Here is a 23,346-nt window from a genome sequence, read left to right on the forward strand (position 1 = left end):
ATTAATCAAATCATAAATATATAGTAAACGAATTGAGTGGGAAAACCTCAGTTTATGGGAAAAACTGAAAGAGTAGGATAGTGTTTGCAGTAGATTAAAAAAAAGTAAAATGAATAATTGATGTTAGAGTTCAGAAATTCAAATCATATGTCTTGCGTGAGGACATTTTTCTATCATAGTATCTTTCTGTGCTCCTCCACAGACCTTGTTATAATTTATAACATGATAAATAGCTTTGAATAGGAGAGAAGGGGAAATTGGCTTCTTTTATTTTTAAAGGCATAACCGGAAACAGTATTAGTAATTTGGTCTGACTTGAAAAAAGAAAGAATCTTTGCATTGGAGACCCCTGAGTGATCCCTCAGCTTTATTCCCTCCAGGACCAGAGGAAGAGGAGGAGAAGGGGGAGAAAGAGAAGAGAAGAAAAGAAAAGAGGAGAAGAAGAAGAAAAGAGGAGTAAGAGAATAAAAGAAAAGAGGAGGAAGAGGAGGAGTGGGACTCATGGCTAATAGGATTAGAGGAGCCTGAGCCATCTGTGGCTCTGATAAACCCATCAGCTCCAGTAACAAACTCACCCACTACACCAGCAACAATAACAACATGTCAGCAACAGGTTTCTTCTAAACTCCTCATCTTATTAATCCATAATATTTAATTAAATATCAAATATATTGTTGATTTAATGTTTAATTTAGTGAAAAGACACAAACTCAATCTGAGCAAATTTTTTCACAAGATTTCAAAATAAGAGTCTGAAATTTGGTGTCAACCTTCCATCATCCGCCCACGTCCTGCGTGTGTGCATCTGACGTCATCACGTTAACACTGGCGTCCGTCTCCCATGGCAACCACTGAGGCGCCCTCGTCAAACATGACAGATGGATTTTCTTCCAGACAGTGAGATAACACAGATCACCAGACTGCAGGTAGGTGCCTGAACGCAACACCCCGACGATGACAGCTGTTATTAGTTATGATGGTGCCTTCAAATGCTGCTGGGGAATTTAATACATCTCATATGAGCCTTGATCAATGTGATTAGTAACAACTGTGTTTGCCTGTTTCATTTCAAAATGGCCGCTGTGAACTTTGGTCCAATTCAAGCCTTTATTTTTTTACATTAATGTACAAATATGAGTTAAATGTAAAATATGCAAAAACAAAAAGTAAGTAAATTGCCAAGGGGGAAAGTTAAAAGTAAAATAAATAAAATAAAATAGTTTGGCCTCAAAAACTGTTCATTATGTTTTTTGGGGCCACGAGAGGATAATATATAATTTTTGTCATTTCATATTATGTTTGCATTGTAGATATTTTTTTATATTTTGTATTGCTTATATTTTAATCTAACTAATGTATTACTTTTACTGATTTTCACTATTCCACTTTGCTGCTTTGAAGGCAGCATGTTACAGACATGATAATGTGATGCTATAGGACTGGTAACACTACACCTGAATGTAACACACACGATGCATTCACTTGTCTCGTTTATTTCAGAGAGATGCTGGCGTGCAGAGGCTCAGCTGTCACTTCTCCTGGCCTGAGTTCTGTGATGAACGCCGGCGCTTCCATCAGGAGTTTGTGTTCGACGTCGCCGTGTTCGCCGCCGCCCGCGGCTTCCCCTGGCCTGATGTGGTCCAGACAGCTGTGATCGCCAAAACCATCTTCCCACAGCTGGATGGTCAGAGGGCGCTGTACAGAAATGCTGTGGTTTGATTTCCCCTCTCCCCCCCCCTCACTCAGGCCTCCTGACCTTGCTGACCTCTCTCTCCATCAGGTCTGGACGCACCCAAACTTTTGTCCTTGCTGAGAGGTGTGATGTCAGAGCGTTTACCGAACCTCGCCCCTGTGCACCGACACCAGTTCACCCACTTCCTCGCAGACGCCTGCCTCACTCGGCGCAGGCTTTTCCAGGCGGTGGTGAGTGGAGCAGCCGACGTGTCCGTCGCTCAGCTTCGTCTGGAGGTGCAGCTGCCGCCCACACCTCAACCTCTGGCTCAGGTGATCCGTAACTGGGGATTAGAAACGAAACAAACCCACTTGGAGTACCATGAAATCTGAAATCCAGGTATCTGCAACAAGGCCTCATTTGTACTTTATGCTTATTTGTCTCCATTGCACAGGGCACAGAGCTGCATGAGTGGGAGCGTCAGCGCCAGCAGACCCAGCTCAGCTCCACCCTGCGACAGAAGGAGGAGCAGCTGAGGAGCCTCCGACATGGGCCAAGGGTCACTCTGGGGGACATTCCTGAGGACGCGCACCTGGACAAAGAGGTTAACACTCAGAAAATATGAATGCATGAGCAGAAAGGTGTCCTGCACGTCTGTAGAGTGAGTCTGCCGTTCTCTGCAGGGCGTCTCCCAGGTGGTTCGAGCAGCCGTCAGAGCCACTGAGGGTCAGATGCTGCAGAGTCTGAACCTGGAGGTCTCACTGCTCAGTGACATCCTGCAGCTCAGACTGCAGCTCGCAGCCCTGGCCACCGGGGGGCTCCACAACCCTGCGCCCACCAGAACCGGTCCAGCTGCTGCAGCGAAGGGAAAAATACAAATAGAAAAAACTTTAGCAGGAGGGAAGTGACGTTTCAGTGACTTAAGTTTTATTTCTTCTTTGCATCTCTAATCTACTTTTGAGTGTGTAGAGCAGCTAATTCTTTATTTATGAGCTCCTGTGCTGTTTAGTGGTGAAACAAGGTTATTAATGGTTGTTAAACATTATTATTATGTTCAGAACCTGGTAAATGATCACAAGAGGATTTGTGAGTGAAAATAAAAGGATTTATTCAAACAATCCTGTTGATTTGACAGGAAATGCTGTGAAGAAAAACTCTACAAATAACATCAACATAAAGAACATAACAAAACATAAAACAATAACATTCTACACATTTCTTTAACAGAGCAAAGTTATTCAAACACAACTCATAAACGTATATTTTTACTGTTATTTATTTGAATGACCTCATTCTTTTTGCACACCCTCTTCCTGTTAGAATAAAACACAAAGATTTAGTAATTTTTATTTATCACATTTCACCTTTTCTTTCCCATCATATATTGTTTCCTGCAATAAGTGAAACAGCGCCCCCCTGTAGCGCCTCTGGAACGCACGGCTCCAGCCTGTGTGGCCAAAACTCGGCATTACACCCTCAGCTGCGTTGACTTGAGAGGAGACAGGTGAAGTTCATTGAAAAAAAAAAAAGACGATGACGCGTTAATGAAGATGTGGAAAAACATGGCCGAACACTTCTCTGCTGAGGAAACTCACGTGACTCACAATTAAACGTTTTAACGACATTAATTTAACGTCATGTTTTGAATTAGTCGTCAGAAGATGGAGAGATTTGGTTGATGCGAATGAAATGAAGCTAACAAAGATGGAGACGGACGTGAACACAGCAACACGTGCAGCGACTTTAATAACAACACATGGAAACTTCCTTAACGTGAGTAAAGTTGACTTCCTGTTTATTCCAACAACTTCCTGGTAGCAAATAGTATTTCCTCGACTTTTTGTGTTTAACTGTGTGAAATGTTTTGAACTGGACATAATTTAAATGATTTAGATGAATTAGTTGTTTTGCATTAATATTACTTATTAAAGGGATTGTGTTAATTGTGCACGTGCAGATGCAGGAGATCAGTGTTGTTGTTGTTGTTGTTGTTGTTGTTGTTGTCATTTGCTTTAATAACGAGCTGAAACAGTTGTTATCTATAACCTGGATCTCTCATCTTCATATTATATATACATGAATGTTATTCTTATGTATTTTCAATCACTGTAACCTGGATATAAAAATGCTGGAATACACCTAAAACTTCCTGCAGCTAAATATTGACAAGGCAGATGTATTTTTAGCTCTGATCGATGTCAGAGGCTAAGCTTTGTAGTACTGAATGTGTTTTTGTATGCGTGTGTCAGTCACATCATATATCCTGAGAGTTTTCTAATTGAATCCAATATTGCTTGATGTGTTATTTCTCAGTGTTTTTCCCACAAACCTGAGATCTTTCTGTTTTGTTGTTATAATAAGACATTGTCCTACGTCATTATTTATTTCTTTGAATAACAAACTTGCACCAAAGCACGATCAAGATTAAATTCAGAAGTTCCCACAGGAGTAAACACAGTGACCGTCCAGCTGCTGTGGACATTTACCAGAAAACAATGACAGATTTCCCTCCTGTAATTAAGATGACATTTGTCAGTTCGAACCTCTGCTAATTATGAACCAGTGATTTATTCTCTGTTAAACACGGGAAGATTAATGTGTGTCTTCCTTTTCTGAGTGAATGATGACGAGCGTACGAATGCATAAAACATAAATCTATACATGCACCGTTTAATGATTCATCATAGTTGGAACGTTGTTTGATCTCTTGATTATCATTTTTTTATTTGCAACCAAATGGACAGGCTCATGCAATCCTGCGTTTTCACTATAGATCAGTTAGGACCTCAAAATATTTTCATTTTACATTTACTACAGTTTTAACATTGGTTTATTATACTCTTAACTCTAATTAAAAAAACACAGTAAAATCTCAAAGTCTTGCAGAATTGACACATCTTAAAATAATATGGGCAGAAAATCACTTAAATTAAACATTTGTTTATTGTAGAGGTTATTGTGCACGTGTCTTCCCTCAGCCTGACAGTAGGTGGCAGCAGATGCCTAGTAATCCAGAGGCCTGCATCTCTTCTTCTCTGCTTTGCATCCTGCTGTACCTGCATTTCATTCTTTTAAATCTTTTGTGTTATTGCTGAATATGAACTGTATTTTTTTAATTTGTATTATTTCAAACAGCTTAGAGCCAATTAGATTATTTTTTAAAGGAAACGTCAGCTCCTCCTTTTACAAACATGACATATTTTCCTTGCACGTACACACTGCTTCACTTTTTAACTTTAGAGTTTGCATATAAAAAGCAGAAATAGAGGGTTTTATTCAGGGAAGAATTGAGACTCATTTGTCCGTCAGTCGCGTTAAAGCGTTCCCGTCGTCCTCCTTGTTCCCAACATCTGGACGTGAGCCAGTGTTTCTTGCGGATTCTCTTCCAACCCTCACAGAACGGACGACAATAGATGATGCATGTCTTATTGTTCCTCTGCTTAAATAGCCTCTGTTGTTGTTGCTGGTCTGGAGGCCTGCCAGATATCTGAATACGAAGCAAACACACACACACACACTCCAGACTTGTTTTGTTCATTGTTGTCTCACATGCTTGAAATAACAGGATTGCTTTTTCTTGTTGTGGCCGCCTCGGATCTCCACATGAAATATAACGTATTCCGTGTTTAATGTGGAAATGCAGAATGTTTACATGGACGTAATTACTCATTACTTCTGGACTGAAACAAAGGCTTTTTACTCTCATAATGACACAATGCAGCGATGCCCTGCGGTATTATCATGTACACACTGACCAAACAGCAAATTATGGGCTTTTCTATAACATATTGTGGTGGAGAATTACCAGGTTGGTTATGTCAAGACATAAAGGATCTTTGTGATCACACAGACGAGTACTCATCTTGTACATTCACATTTTTAAGCTGTGTAATTCAGTTTACTATTGTAGTTAAGTGGACGCTTTAATATATATATAAATATACAGTATATACTGCAACTTGTCAGGGAATTTGACCAAAGTCTCTTTTATTACAATCGCTCCTGACGGCTGCTGGTTTCTCTGGAAATTGTTTTTGTTTTTAGCAACAACAACGTATGTTTCAATATGTGATTATAATGCGTATTATATAATTAGTTACTTTTATCTGCTTTCTCTGTTTTTTTATTCTAAATTTCCTTTTGCATTATTAAAGCGCTAACAATTTTTTAAATTTTTCTTATTATGTATTACTCATATGGCTCCACTCAGTATAAATATTATTGGACACATTTTTTTGCAGACACAAGGTGGAACCAATTTTAATAAATATATATTATTGGGTATTTTATATATCCTTTGAAACTGTGAAATTAATGTAGTTGAGTAAAAAGTACATTTTCCTCTAAAAGCACGAAAAGGAAATAAAGTACCTCAAACTGTACTTGAGTAAAAGTACTCAATTACTTTCACCTTTCGTAACTGGCCACTTCAGCAAAAATCCTCCTGTCTCTCCTCTTAAAAGCTGAACTTTAGTTAATATTAGAAAAGTCCCCATTGACTTCGATACACGAAATTAGCAAAATAAAAGCCTCTGCGATGGAACACATCTCTATTAATTTGGAGCCGTCTTTTAATTTAGTTCTGCAGCCACAAAATGATTTCAGCATAAATTAGACGTTACAAGCACCGAGCTATCAACACACTGTGGCATATAAGAACACACACACACACACACACACACACACACACACACACACACACACACACACAAACATTTATATACAAAACATAATTAACTCTGAATTAGTTTAATTTAAAGGGAGCGTGCAATATTCTGCAAATCACAGTGGTACATGGTGTTTATTAACAGAGTTTTATTAAATGTAATACACACACAACAGAGCACAGCATCACTCTGGGTTGTGGTATTTTTTTGTGTACGTGAACGGACTCCATCCCAGCGTTTAGTCAGTGTCCGTCCTCATTCACCGTCATGACTCCGGCTGCTAATGGGATTGTAGTCAGGTCTTTTTTTTATTGCCATTAGGGAATTGAGGCTACATACAGTGGGTGAGGGGTTAATTAGAAACAACTGAAGGGGTCAGAGGTGCGTGTGTGTGTGTGTATGTGTGCGTGCGTGTTGAGCACATGTGATCACGAGAGGGCCGGACCTTGGGTAATAGGGGGCGGATTTAAACAAGGATCCTGGAGAAGATTTATCTGCCGGCTGTGACACGGGGACAAATAGTGCTGATAGGTGAAGGCCTCTCGCTGGAGAGTCCAGCGCGGATGACAAATAGCTTGTGTGTGTGAGTCTGTGTGTGTGTGTGTGTGTGTGTGTGTGTGTGTGTGTGTGTGTGTGTGTGTGTGTGTGTGTGTGTGTGTGTGTGTGTGTGTGTGTGTGTGTGTGTGTGTGTGTGTGTGTGTGTGTGTGTGTGTGTGTGAGGGGTAAATGGGATGCCAGGCCATACTCACTTATCACTGAGTCAGGTTCTTCCCTGAATCCTCTCTTGACATCCAGCAGGGACTCATCGGCTCCTCTCCCTCGCTTCTCTTGTTTTGTCCCGGCCTCGCTCTCTCCCTCCTATTTATCTCTCTTCCCTTTAATACACCCTTCCACCTCCTCCTCATCCCCTCTTCCCTCACCTCCTCTCCTCCAGCGCTCTCAGCAGTATCTCCCCAGCCTCTCAGCTTCCCATATTACACTGCCAGATAAGGGAGGAGAGGGCCCCGACTGACAGGGACCCCAAATTAATTTACAAGCAATGATGCCGCTCCCTGGGCTGATAGAACAGTCTTTATACAATATGAAGGGACGGGGAGTGACGCCTCGGAGCCTCCACTGGGGAGGGAGTGCGACCACGCTATCTTTGTAATTATAGGGAGAGACCTTGATCCCTCTCTGTCTCTCTCCGTCTCCCTCTGTCTCTTTTTTTTCTTCCCGATAAATGTTATAGAAACAGCCCCTGAGACGAATCCCAGCTCGGAGCTCGGCGATGAAGAAATCTGCGCTTTGCTTTCAATCCCCCAGTTTTCTCTCCTTCACATTAAAGTGATCGTACGTTACACGGCGCGTTCTCCAAGACGACGCTTTCACAAGACAATCGTGCCGCAGTTGTTCTTTCCTCCTCAAGTCTCCCGCCGCCGTGGCTTTCAACACTCGGTGCTACGATTCGCCACAGCTCTATGGCCTAATAGGCTTAGCGCGCCACAGAATCTAAAGAAATGTAAGTGGATTAAGGAAATCAGTTTTCCAGTGTATATAGCATTCATTAGCCGCTGCCAACAGTTGATGTTTGGACCGAAAGCTCTGACTGTGGGAGCCATTCCACCCAGCGCTTTTTTTGGCGTAAATGCTCGAGGGTCCCCTGACAATGACGCCAAAATGAGGTAATAATAAAGGAAGTCGGGATGCGATCACACAGTCGGAGGCTGGGTCTTAACTCGACTCACTCGCTGAATGATTCTTCCTTTCAGAAGTAAATCAGCATCTTATAGTTTTTGCACACGAGAAGGCGGCAAGCAAGAGTCCCTGTTGTGGGTTTTTTGACTAGACAGGGACTTGATTCAGGATGATCATGCTAATTTATCAGCTAGCAGTACTTAAAAAAAAACGTAAATTAGCAAGATGAAGAAGTAACAATGATAGAATTACTTCCAAAAATCCACCTGAACGCCGTAAAAATTGGGTCAAGACATTTTACGGAGTTTGTCTTTTATATAAAGGGACACAGCAGGAGGTTGTCTGAGTCACACGTCTTCACAACAACAGGAAAATGTCCTGAACATTAAGCGGAGGGGCGGCGCCTGAGTAGAGCAGCAGGAGACAGGATATGACGTTTAAATTCAGCTGAGGAATGATTTTTGGTCTTTTTCCATATATTAGTCCACATAGTTTGAGTAAAAACTCATTTTAGAATTAAATTAGCCCCACAACATTGACCTGAACTCTGATACGTGATATTTATCACAACAGATGCACCTTTTTCAGTGTTTCCACACTCAAACAAACAGATTAACATCCCACTGACACGTTAATTAAAGCTTTCACATAGCAGTCAACTGTCCTCAGACCAGAATCTGTCACCGGCAGAATTATTACATTCACATGTGAGCGGCCGTCCTTCCAGAAGCACACAGACGGATTTGTTTGCGTAGTTTGGAAGCTAAATACTTTGCGAGCTGTGAAATTGTGGGTAATTCGATTGAGGCCAGTGTTTGGGCGCAGCTGCATGTAGTTACACAGGAGCGGCTCTCCGACACAGACCAAACCGATTCAGGTCCAGTTAACACGTTAGCGTTTGGATTTCCCAGAATTATCGCCTCCGGCTCTCAGTGTAAGGACGGAGAACTCAGAGCCTGGGACATGCTGCCGTGTTGGAGCGGAGACAAGTTGGACTCTCCTCTTGTTTTTGACAGATTTCTGAACAATTTATGGCCTGTGACCTTAATTCCTTCTCTTTCTATACCGGCATGGAAGCTGCTGCAGTGTTTGCTCATAATGACTTTAACATTATAAGTATATATAACATGCAGACACATGCTTCTTCTGTTTATGGGAAAGCTCCGATCTCTGCAGGACAGGATCAGTACTCCTCGCTAGAAATAACATAATAAAATAAACAATATAATATAGAAATATATATATATATATGACACAATACCTCCCCAAAAGTACATAAATTGATAAATAAGAAATAAATAACAAGATAAAATAAAAGACGAAGGGAAGAGAGAGATTGAAGAGCGTTTATTTAAAAAAAAGGTCAAAAAAGAATTGTCTCTTACTGAATATTTAACTTTAAGAAGAAGATGGCGTCTTGCAATTAAAGAGGAGGAAGTGAGTATTTCTAACCGCTTGAAGGTTAAATGGGCAGTAAATTCTCAGATGCTTTAGCAGTTTCAAGTACTTCCAACTTCCATTTTCCTGCATGAGTTGATTGACTTATTGAAATCACTTTTGGAATGTTTTGACGAAGGGAACCTCGCGTTTTGTGTCACGTCTATGAAACTATAACAGTGTTAAAGGCACAAATCAGCATCTGTGGCAAAGACAAAAAAAAAGCTCCATAGACTATAGACATGAAACCTGTTGGCAAATCTTCCCCCGGTAACAGATGCAGGACGAGATCACGCCGCCGCCGTCGTCGCCGCCACTGAGACGAGCGGCGGCCAGATTGTTGCTCATGTGCTCGGCTCGGCTCCTCTCATAGAGGGAGAAGTGTAAATCCGAAGCTGAAAACTCCATTAGGCCGAGTCAGTCATGCATCCGTATACTCCAGTGCCAGACAGCTCTGTAAATCAGCTCCCCTTTTTCTAGCTCCACTGAAGAAAACAATATGGGTAGTGTCTGGGTACTGAGCACTGGGCCCTTGGGTTGTGGGCACACACTCTCTCACACACACACACACACACACACACACTCTCTCTCTCACACACACACACACACACCCCCTATGCACCCTGGGGGCTTGGCTGCTACAGAGTGAGACCAAACGCTCTGATCCAGGTTGAACTAACCACTGACATGTGCACCTGTCACACATGGGCTGCTGAAGGTGTGTGTGTGCATTAATGTGCATACAGTAGAAGAATGTGTGTGTGTGTGTGTGTGTGTTGTGTTATAGTGCTGAGTCCTTTGTACCAAAAAAAGAGTCTGTGTCTATTTGACACCGCAGACAAATAAGAGTCTTTTATCTCCATTAAAAAAAATGTTTTCTGTTATTCTTGCATTTTCCAGCATTGAATTGGTTTTGCATCTGTTTTCCATTAAGCGCTTTTGGATGCAAAACTGTTTTTGACTATTATACTTTTTAAATCTGATAATTTTATGACCTAAAATCAAAAAGATGTATATTGTTAGACACCTATAATAATTTGGATTTGTTATTATTATCTTAATCACAAAGTAGATATTCATTAATGAAATGTCATGGTTTGCACTTAAGCCTCTTTTTCTCATTTTGGACACAACAAACATTAAGCTACACATGAAAATGTGTGTGTTTGCTGCAGAGTATCTTCTAAAAATGGATTTGGATTCTCTCCCTCTCTCCCTGAGACACATGCAAACACACAGACTGTAAAGTAAATGGATTTGGAGTGTGTCCGTCCGTCCTAATCTGTTGGCCAGTAAAGGCTGACTGAGGCCTAGCAGGTGCTAGACACTTGTCTGTGGAATGTGCAGGGCCAGACCTCAGACCTCCCACCAGGCCTGCAGAGCTTCCTCCTCTGCTCTGAGTGTGTGTGTGTGTGTGTGTGTGTGTGTGTACATGTGTGTGTGTGTGTGTGTGTGTGTGTGTGTGTGTGTTGTGTGTACATGTGTGTGGGTGGCGGTCACCACCTGCTCTCATCCTAATTTCAGTTTTCTCAGGACCAACACATTGCACAGCTTTCTGTACTGGTTTTAATCCAAATTATGATTTATTGGGTTTCTGAAGTCGAATGAACCAATTTCTCTTAATATCTATCTAAAGACTTGTATAGAGATAATTTGGCTTACTGGGATTTTAGTAATAACTGCATAGTAACACAAGACAACCAGTTTAATTTCACATATAGTCCGGTATCCCATATAAATCCTATATATATATATCACACAAGTTGGGTCAGTGTACATTTGGGTTTTGTTTGATTTGTGTTGATATAAACTTGTTTGGTTCACGCTGATGAGGATTCGGTGTTTTGCGACAGTGTGTTTGAACTCGTTGTATTTTTCTGTTTGAACCAGACGTTCTGTTTCTTGTGTCCGTACCCGACCACGAGTCCGATGCAGCCGATGTTTCCTTCTACTTCTTCATGCTGAGGTATTTGTCTTCCCCCTGTTTCGCCTCCGTCACGTGTCAGAGAAAACACACAGGCCCACTCGCTCGCTGTGTATTTTTTAAGGACAATGTGCGGAGTTCAGTGCAATGTCTGAAAACAGGGTTTGTGCGACAGACAAACAATCATCCCTCACTCTAAATACCAGTATAAACTCTTCTGTGTAGCCCAACCTTTTACTGGTATATCTCCGGCTTGGTGAATTAACTGCAGACCTCCCTTTTGTGGCTCAGCATTTAAAAAAGAGAAAAGGATTAATTCCTGCTTATCAGTGTAACAACACGCTGCGTTAAATGAGTGTGAATCAGCACAAGAGCCGTCTCCAGTGTCGTTAATGTAGATTAATGCTACCTGCCCGCCTTTTGGCTCCAATTACTGTAAGAGCAATAATCACCTTTTCATGCTCTGCTCTCTTACTAGGTCATTACCACCCACCACCCACATCTTCCCAGTGCCTTCACCCAATACAAGATAACGAGGACAGTGTCGTGCGCTGCAGTTTTCGCGTGTGTGTGTGTGTGTGTGTTGTTGTTGTTCTAATCACTAAAGAGCACGAGCGAGTGTTTATGTAGAATATTCCGAGCTTGTGTAGCTTTTCACGTGTAAGAGATTTAGCTGGAATTGAATGGAGGTAAAAGGTTGGACTGCTGCTGATTTATTCCTCTTCCTCTTTCTTCCTTCCTCTCTCATTTTTCCCGGTGTCACAATGACTGATGGTGGCCAGCGTTACCGGGTGTCCGGCATTATCCCCCCCGACAAATGGCTGCGGCCCGCTCGGCCAGGCCTTGGACCGGACAGAAATCAATATTTCACCATTTAAAATCTATCAAAAGAGGATTTTTGAGAGCGCTACAGCTGCCTGCATGCGTCCCCTTCCACCCACCGCCAACCACCTTCCCCAGCTCCCTCCCCCCTCCCCCCTCCCTCTCCACCCTGCCACGCCACGAGCACTGAATCAGACACTTTGTAGTTACAACTAGTAATCAATAAGCCAGCACCTTCACAGATCTTAACCGCGGTCGCCTTGGAGCAGTGATGGATGGTGAGGAAGGCCGCGCTTCATTTTGTCAGGCCATTACGCCGGCGAATTCTGTCCACTTCATCCTGCAGACGATCATTTTTCACACTTCATAAGAAGCAGAAATGGGTTGCGATGGAGGGAGAGGAGGGGACGAGAGGAGAGGCAGACAAAAGAGAGGGCAGACGGTGAAAGGGAGTCGGGATGAAATGAGGAATATGGAGCGAGGTTGAGAGGGAAATAGGGAAACTAAGGGGGAGGAGAAAACAAGAGTGATGACAGACGGAGAAAGAGAAAGCAGAGATGTAAACCAGACTGAGTGGCTCCTGTAGCCATTTTGCCTTTTCTCCTTTTTTTTAGCAAAATATACACTTGAATAAAATGCTCCATTTGTCGCATGGAACGATTTAAACTTCAAATTTTGACTCATATTTTTTCTTTTATCTGCTGCTGAAAGATCACATTCACGTCTTTCAGGTGAGAAACAACCTTTCGGTTTTCTGAAAGCCTCTCTGCAGCGAGCGGAATAAGCCGCGGCGACAAAAGAAGTGCGTTTGCTAACAGGACGACGGCGAGCTCGACTGTGTCGGAGCCTCTGCTGTGTGTAACCAAATCAGTCAGGAGGGAAATTGATTCCCCCTCCAACGCCGAAAGCATTTTATCGCTATAAAGCACACAAGGGCAAAGTAACCATGACCAAGTCCCACTAGTCAAATGTATTATGTTTACAAAACACCAAAGTGGTAAATTAGTCGAGCTAAAGCGCGCGGCGTGCGTCTACACGGGATATCGTGCCATTACTACACTTCACGTTCAATTGTAATGACCATGGAGGAGAATATGAGCTTGTAATAGAAGATGTAATGAGGCAGGTGGACTAAAATGAGAGGGAGAGAAAGGTGAATCCTTTCTTTCTTCCTCTCTCTCTTCCTTCACCTTCTGCCATTTGCATTAATATATCTCCCCCCTTCCTCCTCCTCCTCCTCCTCCTCCCACCTTTCCCTTCCTCCCGCTCTTGGCCCGGCTCCCAAAGACCCACGGTGTTCTTGTTGGATCGATCCTGCCTCGGAAAACAAGCGACAGCTGCTGTGTGTGTGTGTGTGTGTGTGTGTGTGTGTGTGTGTGTGTGTGTGTGTGTGTGTGTGTGTGTGTGTGTGTGTGTGTGTGTGTGTGTGTGTGTGTGTGTGTGTGTGCTGTCCCATGGTCGCGGTCTCGCCCCATATGTTGGCCCTCACCTGCTGGCGGGCGAGGATTATGAGCTACAAGCTCTTATTAAAACTGGATTTGTTTACCCTCCTGCTTGCACGCGACGACAACAAAAACAATGCGACCTGTCCGTCGCTGGGCCGCCGCCCGGCTGCGAGGAGCGCCGCGGCCAGCCCGACCCCGGGAGGTTGAGATTTAGTAAAAATACACTGATGAGATGTTGATGCTCATTTGTCATCGGGCGAAATTGGAGACGTTATTTTCTGAGCTGCAGCTGAGATGATTAACACGTCAGAAATCAAGTTAATTAGCAACTGTTTTGATTAATTAATCGTTTACTTTCCAAGTATAAAAGCCTTTGATTCATTAATTCATTTTCTTAAAAAACAACAGACTTCCTTCAGGAACAGGGTATTTACTTTCATACCTCTGTGCCCGCGGCAGCAAGTGGTATTTTGTTTTGGGGTTTTTGTTTGGGTTGAACCCAATATCTCAAAAACACCTTGAGGAAATACTTTTCAAATTAGGTACAAACGTTCAGTTCAATTCAAAGATGAACAGATTCGATCTTGGTGATCAAAGGTCAAAGGTCAAGGTCCCTGTGACCTTACAAAACATGTTTTCTATCGTGTTTCTGGTAAAATTGCAAGATTGTTTATGGATTCAATCTTCTGTTTCTGATGAATCTAATTAAGTTAAATCATAATATTTCATCCCATTGATGCAAAATTCATACACAAATTCTCTGTTGCTGTAGCAGCTTTGTCCACAATGGACTAATACAGCCAGAGATGATGAAGGGACAGATAGAGGTACAACAAAATATCATGATGTACTATCAAATCGTCCAATATGTATGTGTACTGCACAAGAAGTACTTTCCGTGCATTAGTGCAGATAAAGGATCTTCTAATCCCACAGTGAAAGTAGTGCTTCTTTCTAGCAGAGCGATATTAGTCCTTAGGATTAATAATCAATTTGTTAAAATGGCAGCAAATGAAAATGGTCGTCTCCTCTGTCCTCCCTCCTCTCGTGTCTTCTCTTCATTGTTTTTTCTTCATCCTTGTTTCACAGTTGAGGTTCAGATGTTTCTTTTTGGTCTCTACAAGGAAACCAAACTATTTCTATTCCATTTTACTTTTATCTCATGATCTCATTTTATTCTTCCTCCTCTTCCGTCCCTTAATAGAAACCCATCAGTCACAATAAAAGTTTGACCTGTGAGTCTCCTTCTCTCTGCCACCAGTTAACATCCACGTTAATAGTGACAGTTCACATGGACACACACACACACACACACACACACACACACACACACACACACACACACACACACACACACACACACACACACACACACACACCCAGACACCGCCTCACCCCACCCTCAGCACCAACACTGAGCGACTGCAAACTCAGCATCTTTTTTATGGAAATTTATGGGCAGTGTTTCGAGGCATGGGGGGGGGGGATCAAGAAATACAAGTAAAAAGAAAAGAAAGCAGAGATGGAAATGAGTGAGACAAGTGGAGGAGGTACAGGCAGCAAATAGAGAGGAGAGGCAGAGGAGACGGAGAACAAGTGGGAGAGGTAGAGGTGGAAATGTGACGAGAGTGCGAGGGTGAGGCGGATCGGCAAAGTCTGCGTCTGTCGTGGAAATTAATGGAGAGTACGTCAAGTTATGGAGTCGAGGAGGAGAGGGAGTGGAGGAGAGGTGGAGGTGTGGAGTCTGCTGGAGGTGACGGAGGAGAAAAGGCTGATTTGGTTTTGATTACTACGCCATTTTTATTTCTGATTGCTCTGCTTAATTGTGTGTGTGTGTGTGTGTGTGTGTGTGTGTGTGTGTGTGTGTGTGTGTGTGTGTGTGTGTGTGTGTGTGTGTGTGTGTGTGTGTGTGTGTGTGTGTGTGTGTGTGTGTGTTAATCATTGCACTGGGTTGAAGTTGTGAATCACTGCATATGCTGGATTTGGCAGATTAGGGTAAAAGATAATAGCAGACTATGAATATGTTTTTTTTTATGGTATTTATACAAAATTATGATATATATTATTTATAAAAATATATGTTCAGGCCTTGTTAGTTTATCACAGCTGTATCAGCTGGTCAGCTTGCACCATATTTGCCAGAAGGGGGCACAAAACTCCTGGTTTAGAGTCGCAACAGGCCGAACAGAGAGGAGCTGCAGGCCCCCCCACCTCTGGACCTCTGGCTGGATTTTTATTTCCAATTCTTAGTTTAATAATATTTTTACTTGTATGGATTTGTCATATTTTTTATAAAATTCTTTGTAAAATTCTCTAAAGTTGACTGGAAGTTTTTCCCACCCAATTTAACAGTAAGAAAAATTGAACTTTCAGCATCAATGTGAAATTATTACTGTTAAATGTAAAAGATAAGTTTTAACATAGAAACAGGAGAAAATAAAAAGACACTAAAGTATTTAAAAAGCATGAAATTAGTTAGAAATTTAATAAAAGATTAAACTTGGGTCAAAGAATTATATTGATTTTTTTATTTGTCATAATAACAGCTTCAGTAAATTTATAGCAGAATATTTATTTGATGAAAGTTTCCAAAATAAAAATGACCAAATAAAGGAATGTTTGTAACATTATCAAACTGAATTGAGCACGACTAAGATCATAGTAACTGCAGATGTATTTATTAATATCTAAAAATGGAGGGACGTGTTATAATTAACACTAAAAAATGGATGAATTATGTTAATGTACAAGCTAAATATAAAAAGTACCTGTGAGCAGAAAGACAGTGAAGCAGCCTGCGGGTCCTGTTCAAAGTCCGTCACAGTTTGGACAGTTAAAGTTTTAATAAATGAGAAACCAGGCACAGGTTAAGTAGCTCAGAGGCGGGGACAAAAGCCAGTTTCCTGTCTGCTTGTCACCTTTTGTGCCAAAGCACATTGGAGGATTGAACCTGTCAATCAAGACGGGAACCAGCATGTTGCCTCTGCAGCAAGACAATGACAGACCCCCCCCCCCACACCTCTTTTCAGGCTTAACCCCTTGAAGGGGGCTGTTAATGACATTTTAGTGAAACAGACACTGACACTGTCGTCATGAGAAACAACACACAACATGTCATGTCGTTTGTTTTTCAGCAGATTTCACAATAAAAGCCCCTTTGATATTTAATTTAGTTTTGGTTTAAAAGACGCTCTTATCTTGAAAAATGTATGATTAATTTTGCCCTCAAAAAGCTTCAATTTAAATGCATTAAAAGTACATGTATTAATTAACATATACTCTCTGGACTTGTTGTTCAAGACATATCACACGTTTATATTAGAAGATACAGTCCTTATTAATTTAATTTGCCCTTCATTATATTACAGGTAATTTATGTGTGGAGGATAATTTTCTTTAGTTTACTGGTTTCACAGCAGGAGAGGGGTGGGAGTGGGGGGGGCAGAAAGGGAATTGGGTGCTAAAGCACAGATTGAAAAAACTTCCCTCGGCCAGCCAAGCATCACAGACATCAAAGTGAAGACATTGTTTGGGAGGAACAATGGCTACCGTCACAGTCCAGGAGTTTGTGAGTTGTTGCGTGTTTGCGCTCCCAGAATCCCCCTCTGACGGCGAAATCACTGGATTATCAAAGCAGCAGATGCAAACCGCAGAGAACAATATCATCGGCAGCCCTCAGAGGGGAATCCTCGGAGGCCCCGTGTGTAAAGGACACACAGATAACATCTAACAAAGAAAGTAGGAAACTTCACTCTCATTCACTTTGATTCAAAGGCATTTCTTTCAATACATACATTTATAAGATAAGATGGGACTTTATTATTCCTACAGGAAATTATTGTGCAAGATATTGCTCAAAAGTTACAATAATAAAGAATAAAGACAACAAAAATGAAGTGGATGAGGAGTAAATGCAAGAAGACTTTGGCTAAATAGACAAAAGTTATATAAATGTAAAAGAATAAACTAAAATAGGAAAAATACGACAAATGTGAAGTAATATTAGGAATTTTATGGTGTTTATTCTCAGTGGGACTTGAACCTTACTGTTATTCTATTTTGGGGATCTAGATTTCATCCAGAGCTTCATCCCGGCATCTTCTAGTCATATAAACTATATCTGACCTGTTTAAAACCAATCAAAGGAGTCAAACTCCAGCGTGCTCCGTCCTGGTCAGCTGGGAGCACATGGGAACGCCATCAAACTGTGATTCGACATCCTCATAACCTCTAGGGGGCTTCTGTCATGGAGGTCCAGGCCACGACGCCTTTTCCCCGGCACTTCAAACCCACAGGCAGGGCGGTGGGGATAATGCAAAACATAAAGAGACGAACTGGAAGATGGAAAGAGGAGCTGAACATTGAGGAAGAGGGGTTGAAGGAGGGTGAAAAGAAGAAGAAGGCTCTCTTTGCCTTTTTTTTTTTTTCTTGTCACTGCAGTTTTCATGCGTTCGAGTTATTTTCACAGACCGATGCGATCCTGAAATAGTCTGTTTGAGTCCACCTGAGCGTCCACTGGCCCGAACAGGAAATCAATACAGATCAGAGTAATGGCAGGACACACACACACACACACACACACACACACACACACACACACTCGGAGGCTGAGTGAATAAAACTAACACTAATCACACCTTATTAGCAGAGGCTGCAGTGAATTGATCCCTGGCTCCATTAATGGGACTCATTAGCCTTTTAATGAAGCCAAGTTTGGCCCGAAGAAGGAAGGAAGGAAGAAGTGTGGAGAGGAAAGATAAAAACAAGTGAGGAGATGAACTTTGTGTTCAGGAGAAAGAGAGAAAGTGATGAAGAAATTGATAAACGATGGATTGATGGAGTGAAAATAGATAAAAGAGCTTTTATCGCCAATTGTTTTGCACATTAAATCGTGATGACGGTCGTTGAAAAGCATTTCCTTTCTGTCCAATCAAACTTCGCCCCTCCATATTGTTAGCATGTAGCTTGTTAGCAGTGACAACTCCAACCACAGGGGCACACATGTTGTTATATCGTGGGCGACCCGTGTTCGGAGTTCTTTAGTTCCCTTCCCCCCCGACTCTGCCGCCCGCTAATACGTTAACACTCCCAAGCCTTCTTTGATCTTAAAGCTGAAATAACTTCTTCCATGTGGTTTAACTGTCAACGGTAGCAAGTGATGAAAGTGCTGATGGGACCAGTTGAACTTCTACATCAGTGTTTAACGGGGCTAAATGGGACAGAGATATAATTTAGTTTATCTGAAAGGGAAAGATCTGTAGAAGTAACTTTTATTTAAAGGGGAAATTAATTGATTGAGGTTTTTGTTTTATTGATTGTTAATTGTCTCAGGTCCGTCTTGGATTGTGAAAGCTCTCCGCAGAGAGAGATGACGTTTCACAACTGTTTTCACAACATAAGCAGGGTTGGTGCCAAATGCATCATGGGAGGAGGCCAATGGGAATCTATAAAAAGTAGGATGACATCATAAAAGGTTTGTGATGAATCAGGAAAATTAGACGGGACCGATAACTAAATGTCTGTTTCTGCTTGTACGTAGATTCAATCCCCTTTTATTGGAAATGGGAACCGCAGTGAAAAGTCTAAAAGTGTGGACACCAGGTGTGAATCTACTTGATTTTAGCCCATAAAGCATTTTCGTTGTTAAAAAAAACAACAAAGACACAGGACTTTGAGAAACGCTGACTTATAAAATGCAGTTTATGTGTTTTGCCGACACTCTGATCCCAAGCAATGTAAAAGGTTGCCGAGAATATTCAAAATAAATCTTCGATAACGAAAATCCCCGAGCAGCTGTTGAGCACGCAGACAATAAAAGTGACAAACATTAGTCTCCCTGCGAAACGATGATGGGAAATAAACGAGAGCTCGGCAGAGAAATAGGAGCCGAGGACGCAGCTTTTCTTCTGTCAGGAGTTTCTCTCAGTGGTCGAACGGGAGGAAGAGGAAGATACAGGCAGATGTGATTCAGGAGGAGAGAGAGAGAGAGAGAGAGACTGTGATTAGTAGCGTGCCACAGTGAAGAAAAACGACGTGCATAATCGCTTCCTGTCTGCTGCAGTAGCTGATGGGGTGTTTTAAGCCTGAGTGGTGACTCTGAAAACGTCGACGTACGTCTGGAGGGTTTCTCCTCCACGGACAGTGGGAGCTTTGAGGGCTGGAAAACCTGCAGCCAGTGTTTACTGATAACCTGTGAGCGGCTCCTTTTACATTTTAGACCCAATTTCTTTATTTTCTCATGACAAAACACAGCAGACGCCGACACAGGAAACGTTATGATGAGGATGAGTTGGAAGAACAGCGGATACGACTATGGGAGATAAACTAAGTACATCCACTTATATACTATATTTGAGTATTTACATTAAATACACATTTATACTTCCATTTAACTTGTACGTGACGTTTCATGAAGGAAAAACATGCTGTTAGCCAGTTAGCCAGGAAGTCAGTGGGCTGTTTTTTCTTTCCACTGTTTGTATTGGTCACAATAATTCATTGTCGTTAGCTTCCGTAATATGAGGACAATTTATCCGTGAACATGATTATGTGCATCCGAGTTGCGTCGGGGAGATTTTCCTCGGCAAACATGGTGAAGACAACAACTCCCATGATCCCACGCTGCTTCACGACGTCATCGAACTAAGTCTTTTGTTATTGTTTTGATTGAGAGCCCCCTAGTGGCTGACGTGGCACATTGTACGTTTAAGTAAGCAAGCCGAACAAAGTCAAGTTTTTGTTTTTTTACACAGATTTATTTAGCAGCTTTGCAACTTGATATGGGGAATTCTGGATTTACTCCTCTTCCTCTTCTCTCCTACTCCTCCTCTTCCTCCTCTCTCCTCTCCTCCTACTCCTCCTCTTCCTCTCCTCCTACTCCTCCTCTTCCTCTCCTCCTTGACCTTTTCCACATCCAATGCAATATTTTCTGCCGCTGAATGTCAGCAACCATCAAAAATGACTCTCTGCCCAAAAAGGCATCAATTTCAGCCTTGTTAGGCCTCCGTGCTACACACACACACACACACACACACACACACACACACACACACACACACACACACACACACACACACACACACACACACTGGTCGGACAGGAGCAGACAATGTAAACCAATCCCTCTATAGCTGTCAGCGAACAAGTGGCTACCCGCTGGCTGAAAAAAGGGGCTCAGTGAGAAACGCTCTCAATCACTTTCAATTAATCCCCCCTCCTCTTTGCTTGAAGGGACTTTAAAAGGACAGTTTTTCCATGGGGTGTGTGTGTGAAGGGGGCACTTAGGCCGCCTCCTGGCTGTGATGGCACACAGATATTGATTTATTATCCCCCCTCAACAATATTTATGGCTGGCAGACCTCACAGTGGACCTGTAGAGGCATCAGGGAATCATTACAGAGCACGGGGGGGAAACAGGAGCTCCCTCTCGGAGATGAACGTATATGAAACAAACATTAAACGCCACAGTTTCCTCAATAATCTCTCTGCCACATGAAATTCAGCCCCGTTGTGATTTCCAGACAGTTCTTATCTCATGCTAATAGTGTGGATAATGATAATAAAAGGGAGTGTGTGTGTGTGTGTGTGTGTGTGTGTGTGTGTGTGTGTGTGTGTGTGTGTGTGTGTGTGTGTGTGGTGTGTGTGTGTGTGTGTGTGTGTTTGTGTGCTGTGTGTGTGATCGGGAGCGGCCCTGCTTGAAATGATTAGAAGGCCGGGGCCATTATGAGCCGCTCTCTCTGCCTATTGTATCTGCTGTAATGAATATTGAGGGGGGCATTTGGAGTACTTTGAGGAACTAACAGGCTTTTTAATCCTTTAATCCCGAGGAAAACCAATTTCACCCCCACACACACACACACACACACACACACACACACACACACACACACACACACACACACACGCACACATATCATTTGTAAAGGGGTCTCACTGAACATACTGTGTGTGTTTAACCTGCTCTCGTTAATTTCCCGGCTCAGAGACCTGGTGATCCTGGAGATTAGGTTCATTAAAACCACATATTGTGTGTGTGTGTGTTGGGGATCGAGTGAACAGATAGGGAAGGGTTGGGGTTATCGCTCTTGTAGGTCCGCCCACACACACACACACACACACACACACACACACACACACACACACACACACACACACACACACTCCTCCAGATGACTCCCCTCCCGCGGCTGCAGTCAGCGGTGCTTGCTGCAGTTTGACCCTGACAGGCTTGACTCCTGCTCGTCTTTGAAACGTCCCGCTGTGACGAGTGCTACAGAAACCTGAAGGGAGCTTTATCATTTAACCTTTGCTCAGCGGAGGCCTAATCCTCGCAGCCCCGAGTACATAAAACACCCTTTATTTTACAGCTGCAGATCCAAATACACCCTCAGTGCAGCTCGGGGTGTAAACCAGTTGGGTGGACCAAGGGAAATTTTACTGGTTGAGTCTGGTTTGGAGTTGAAACAATAAGTGGATCCACAGAAACCTGATCTGCAACTGTTCAACTGATAATCTTGTTAATTGCTAAGAATAAGGAAAACATTTTGATGATATACACTAACTAATGAAATAATTAATAAGAATCTGCAGGATTATCCAGTATAGAAAATAATGAATAGTTGCCGCCACACTCTTTTCAAAGTTAAGAACAAATTGAGTGATTTGTCAACTCGGTCAGTGTGAAAATATTTTATTGTAAGAACTTGTTGAATTCTGTTACCGATGAAGCGTTTTAATACAAATACACCAACCTCTCATCATCTTCTCCCAAAGTTTAAACTGAATGAATGAGTATCATCATTTAACAAGTATTTGTTTTTGTTCATCACTGTATTTGCTTTACATTATAAGCAAAAGCCCTGGATTTAAAACTCACTCCTGTCTTCATTACATTAGAATTTATGATATTATTACTGATGCATTTCCATACAGGCAGCAGCGTTTTCCAGCTGGTGAAGACGGAGCTAATTTCACAGATTTTATTTATCATCGATTAATCTGCAAAGTCATTTTATTCCAAGCTGACGTCCTCCGATGTCTTGAACCCAAAGATGTTAGGTTTTGAAACTATAATTTGTGTGGACAATTCAATTTGTTTTAAAATATCTGTAAAAATAAATTGATAAAGAAGTGTAAATGTGCAATATTACCTTCAAAAAAATGGAGTAAAAGTATAAAGCAGCATCAAAACATTGCGGTAGAGCCATGATAGTACTTGAGAACAGTACTTGAGTACCTCTGGGTGTATTTAATACTTTTATGATATTGGCTTCTTCATGTATCCGACTTAGTTCAGGACAGGGATTAGAAAACCAGCACTTTCTAATATCACGGGATTTGTTGCTCGGTGCTGTTTGAAGAAGGAGACTACACGTGATTTAAAAGACGGGATAAAAAGAGAAACATGTAAAAAAAATACAACGAGCACTCTGCTTACCAATCCCATTTTCTGATACATCATGAGCAGCCAGTGTAATAAAATATTCTATCAATGACAGCTGGATTCAGGATTAGCTTCTAAGACGAGCACATGCAGCAGCGGTTACTGAGAAAGCTCGATAAGGAAACAGAGGAGGAGTGTGTGTGTGTGTGTGTGTGTGTGTGTAAATTCCTTTATGCGCTCGCAGCATTTGTGTATTTCCTTTTCAGGCGTGTGTGTGTGTGTGTGTGTCTGTGTCTGCTATGTGTCTTTTTGAGCGTTAC

At 42.1% G+C, this 23,346-nt stretch overlaps 1 protein-coding gene across 3 annotated transcripts in view; it reads left to right on the top strand.

The window, feature by feature from the left end:
• Nucleotides 1-84: 84 nt before the first annotated feature.
• c24h8orf74 (chromosome 24 C8orf74 homolog) overlaps nt 85-23,346 on the top strand; it is a 66,962-nt gene continuing 43,700 nt past the window's right edge. Inside the window, exons 1-6 of one of the 3 annotated variants that reach the window (XR_007032462.1) lie at nt 85-926; nt 1,501-1,684; nt 1,781-2,004; nt 2,127-2,276; nt 2,356-3,176; nt 3,324-3,445. Coding sequence is in view for 1 of the 3 variants with exons in the window: in XM_047339151.1 (XP_047195107.1) it covers nt 879-926; nt 1,501-1,684; nt 1,781-2,004; nt 2,127-2,276; nt 2,356-2,580 (831 nt within the window). In the remaining 2 variants the exon portion in view is untranslated. Of the gene's footprint in view, nt 927-1,500; nt 1,685-1,780; nt 2,005-2,126; nt 2,277-2,355; nt 3,623-23,346 lie in introns of those variants that run through there. The other 2 variants (XR_007032461.1, XM_047339151.1) reach the window with 2 other exon arrangements.

The sequence above is a fragment of the Hippoglossus stenolepis genome, chromosome 24, assembly GCF_022539355.2.
Source record: "Hippoglossus stenolepis isolate QCI-W04-F060 chromosome 24, HSTE1.2, whole genome shotgun sequence".
Classification (NCBI taxonomy): Eukaryota; Metazoa; Chordata; class Actinopteri; order Pleuronectiformes; family Pleuronectidae; genus Hippoglossus; species Hippoglossus stenolepis.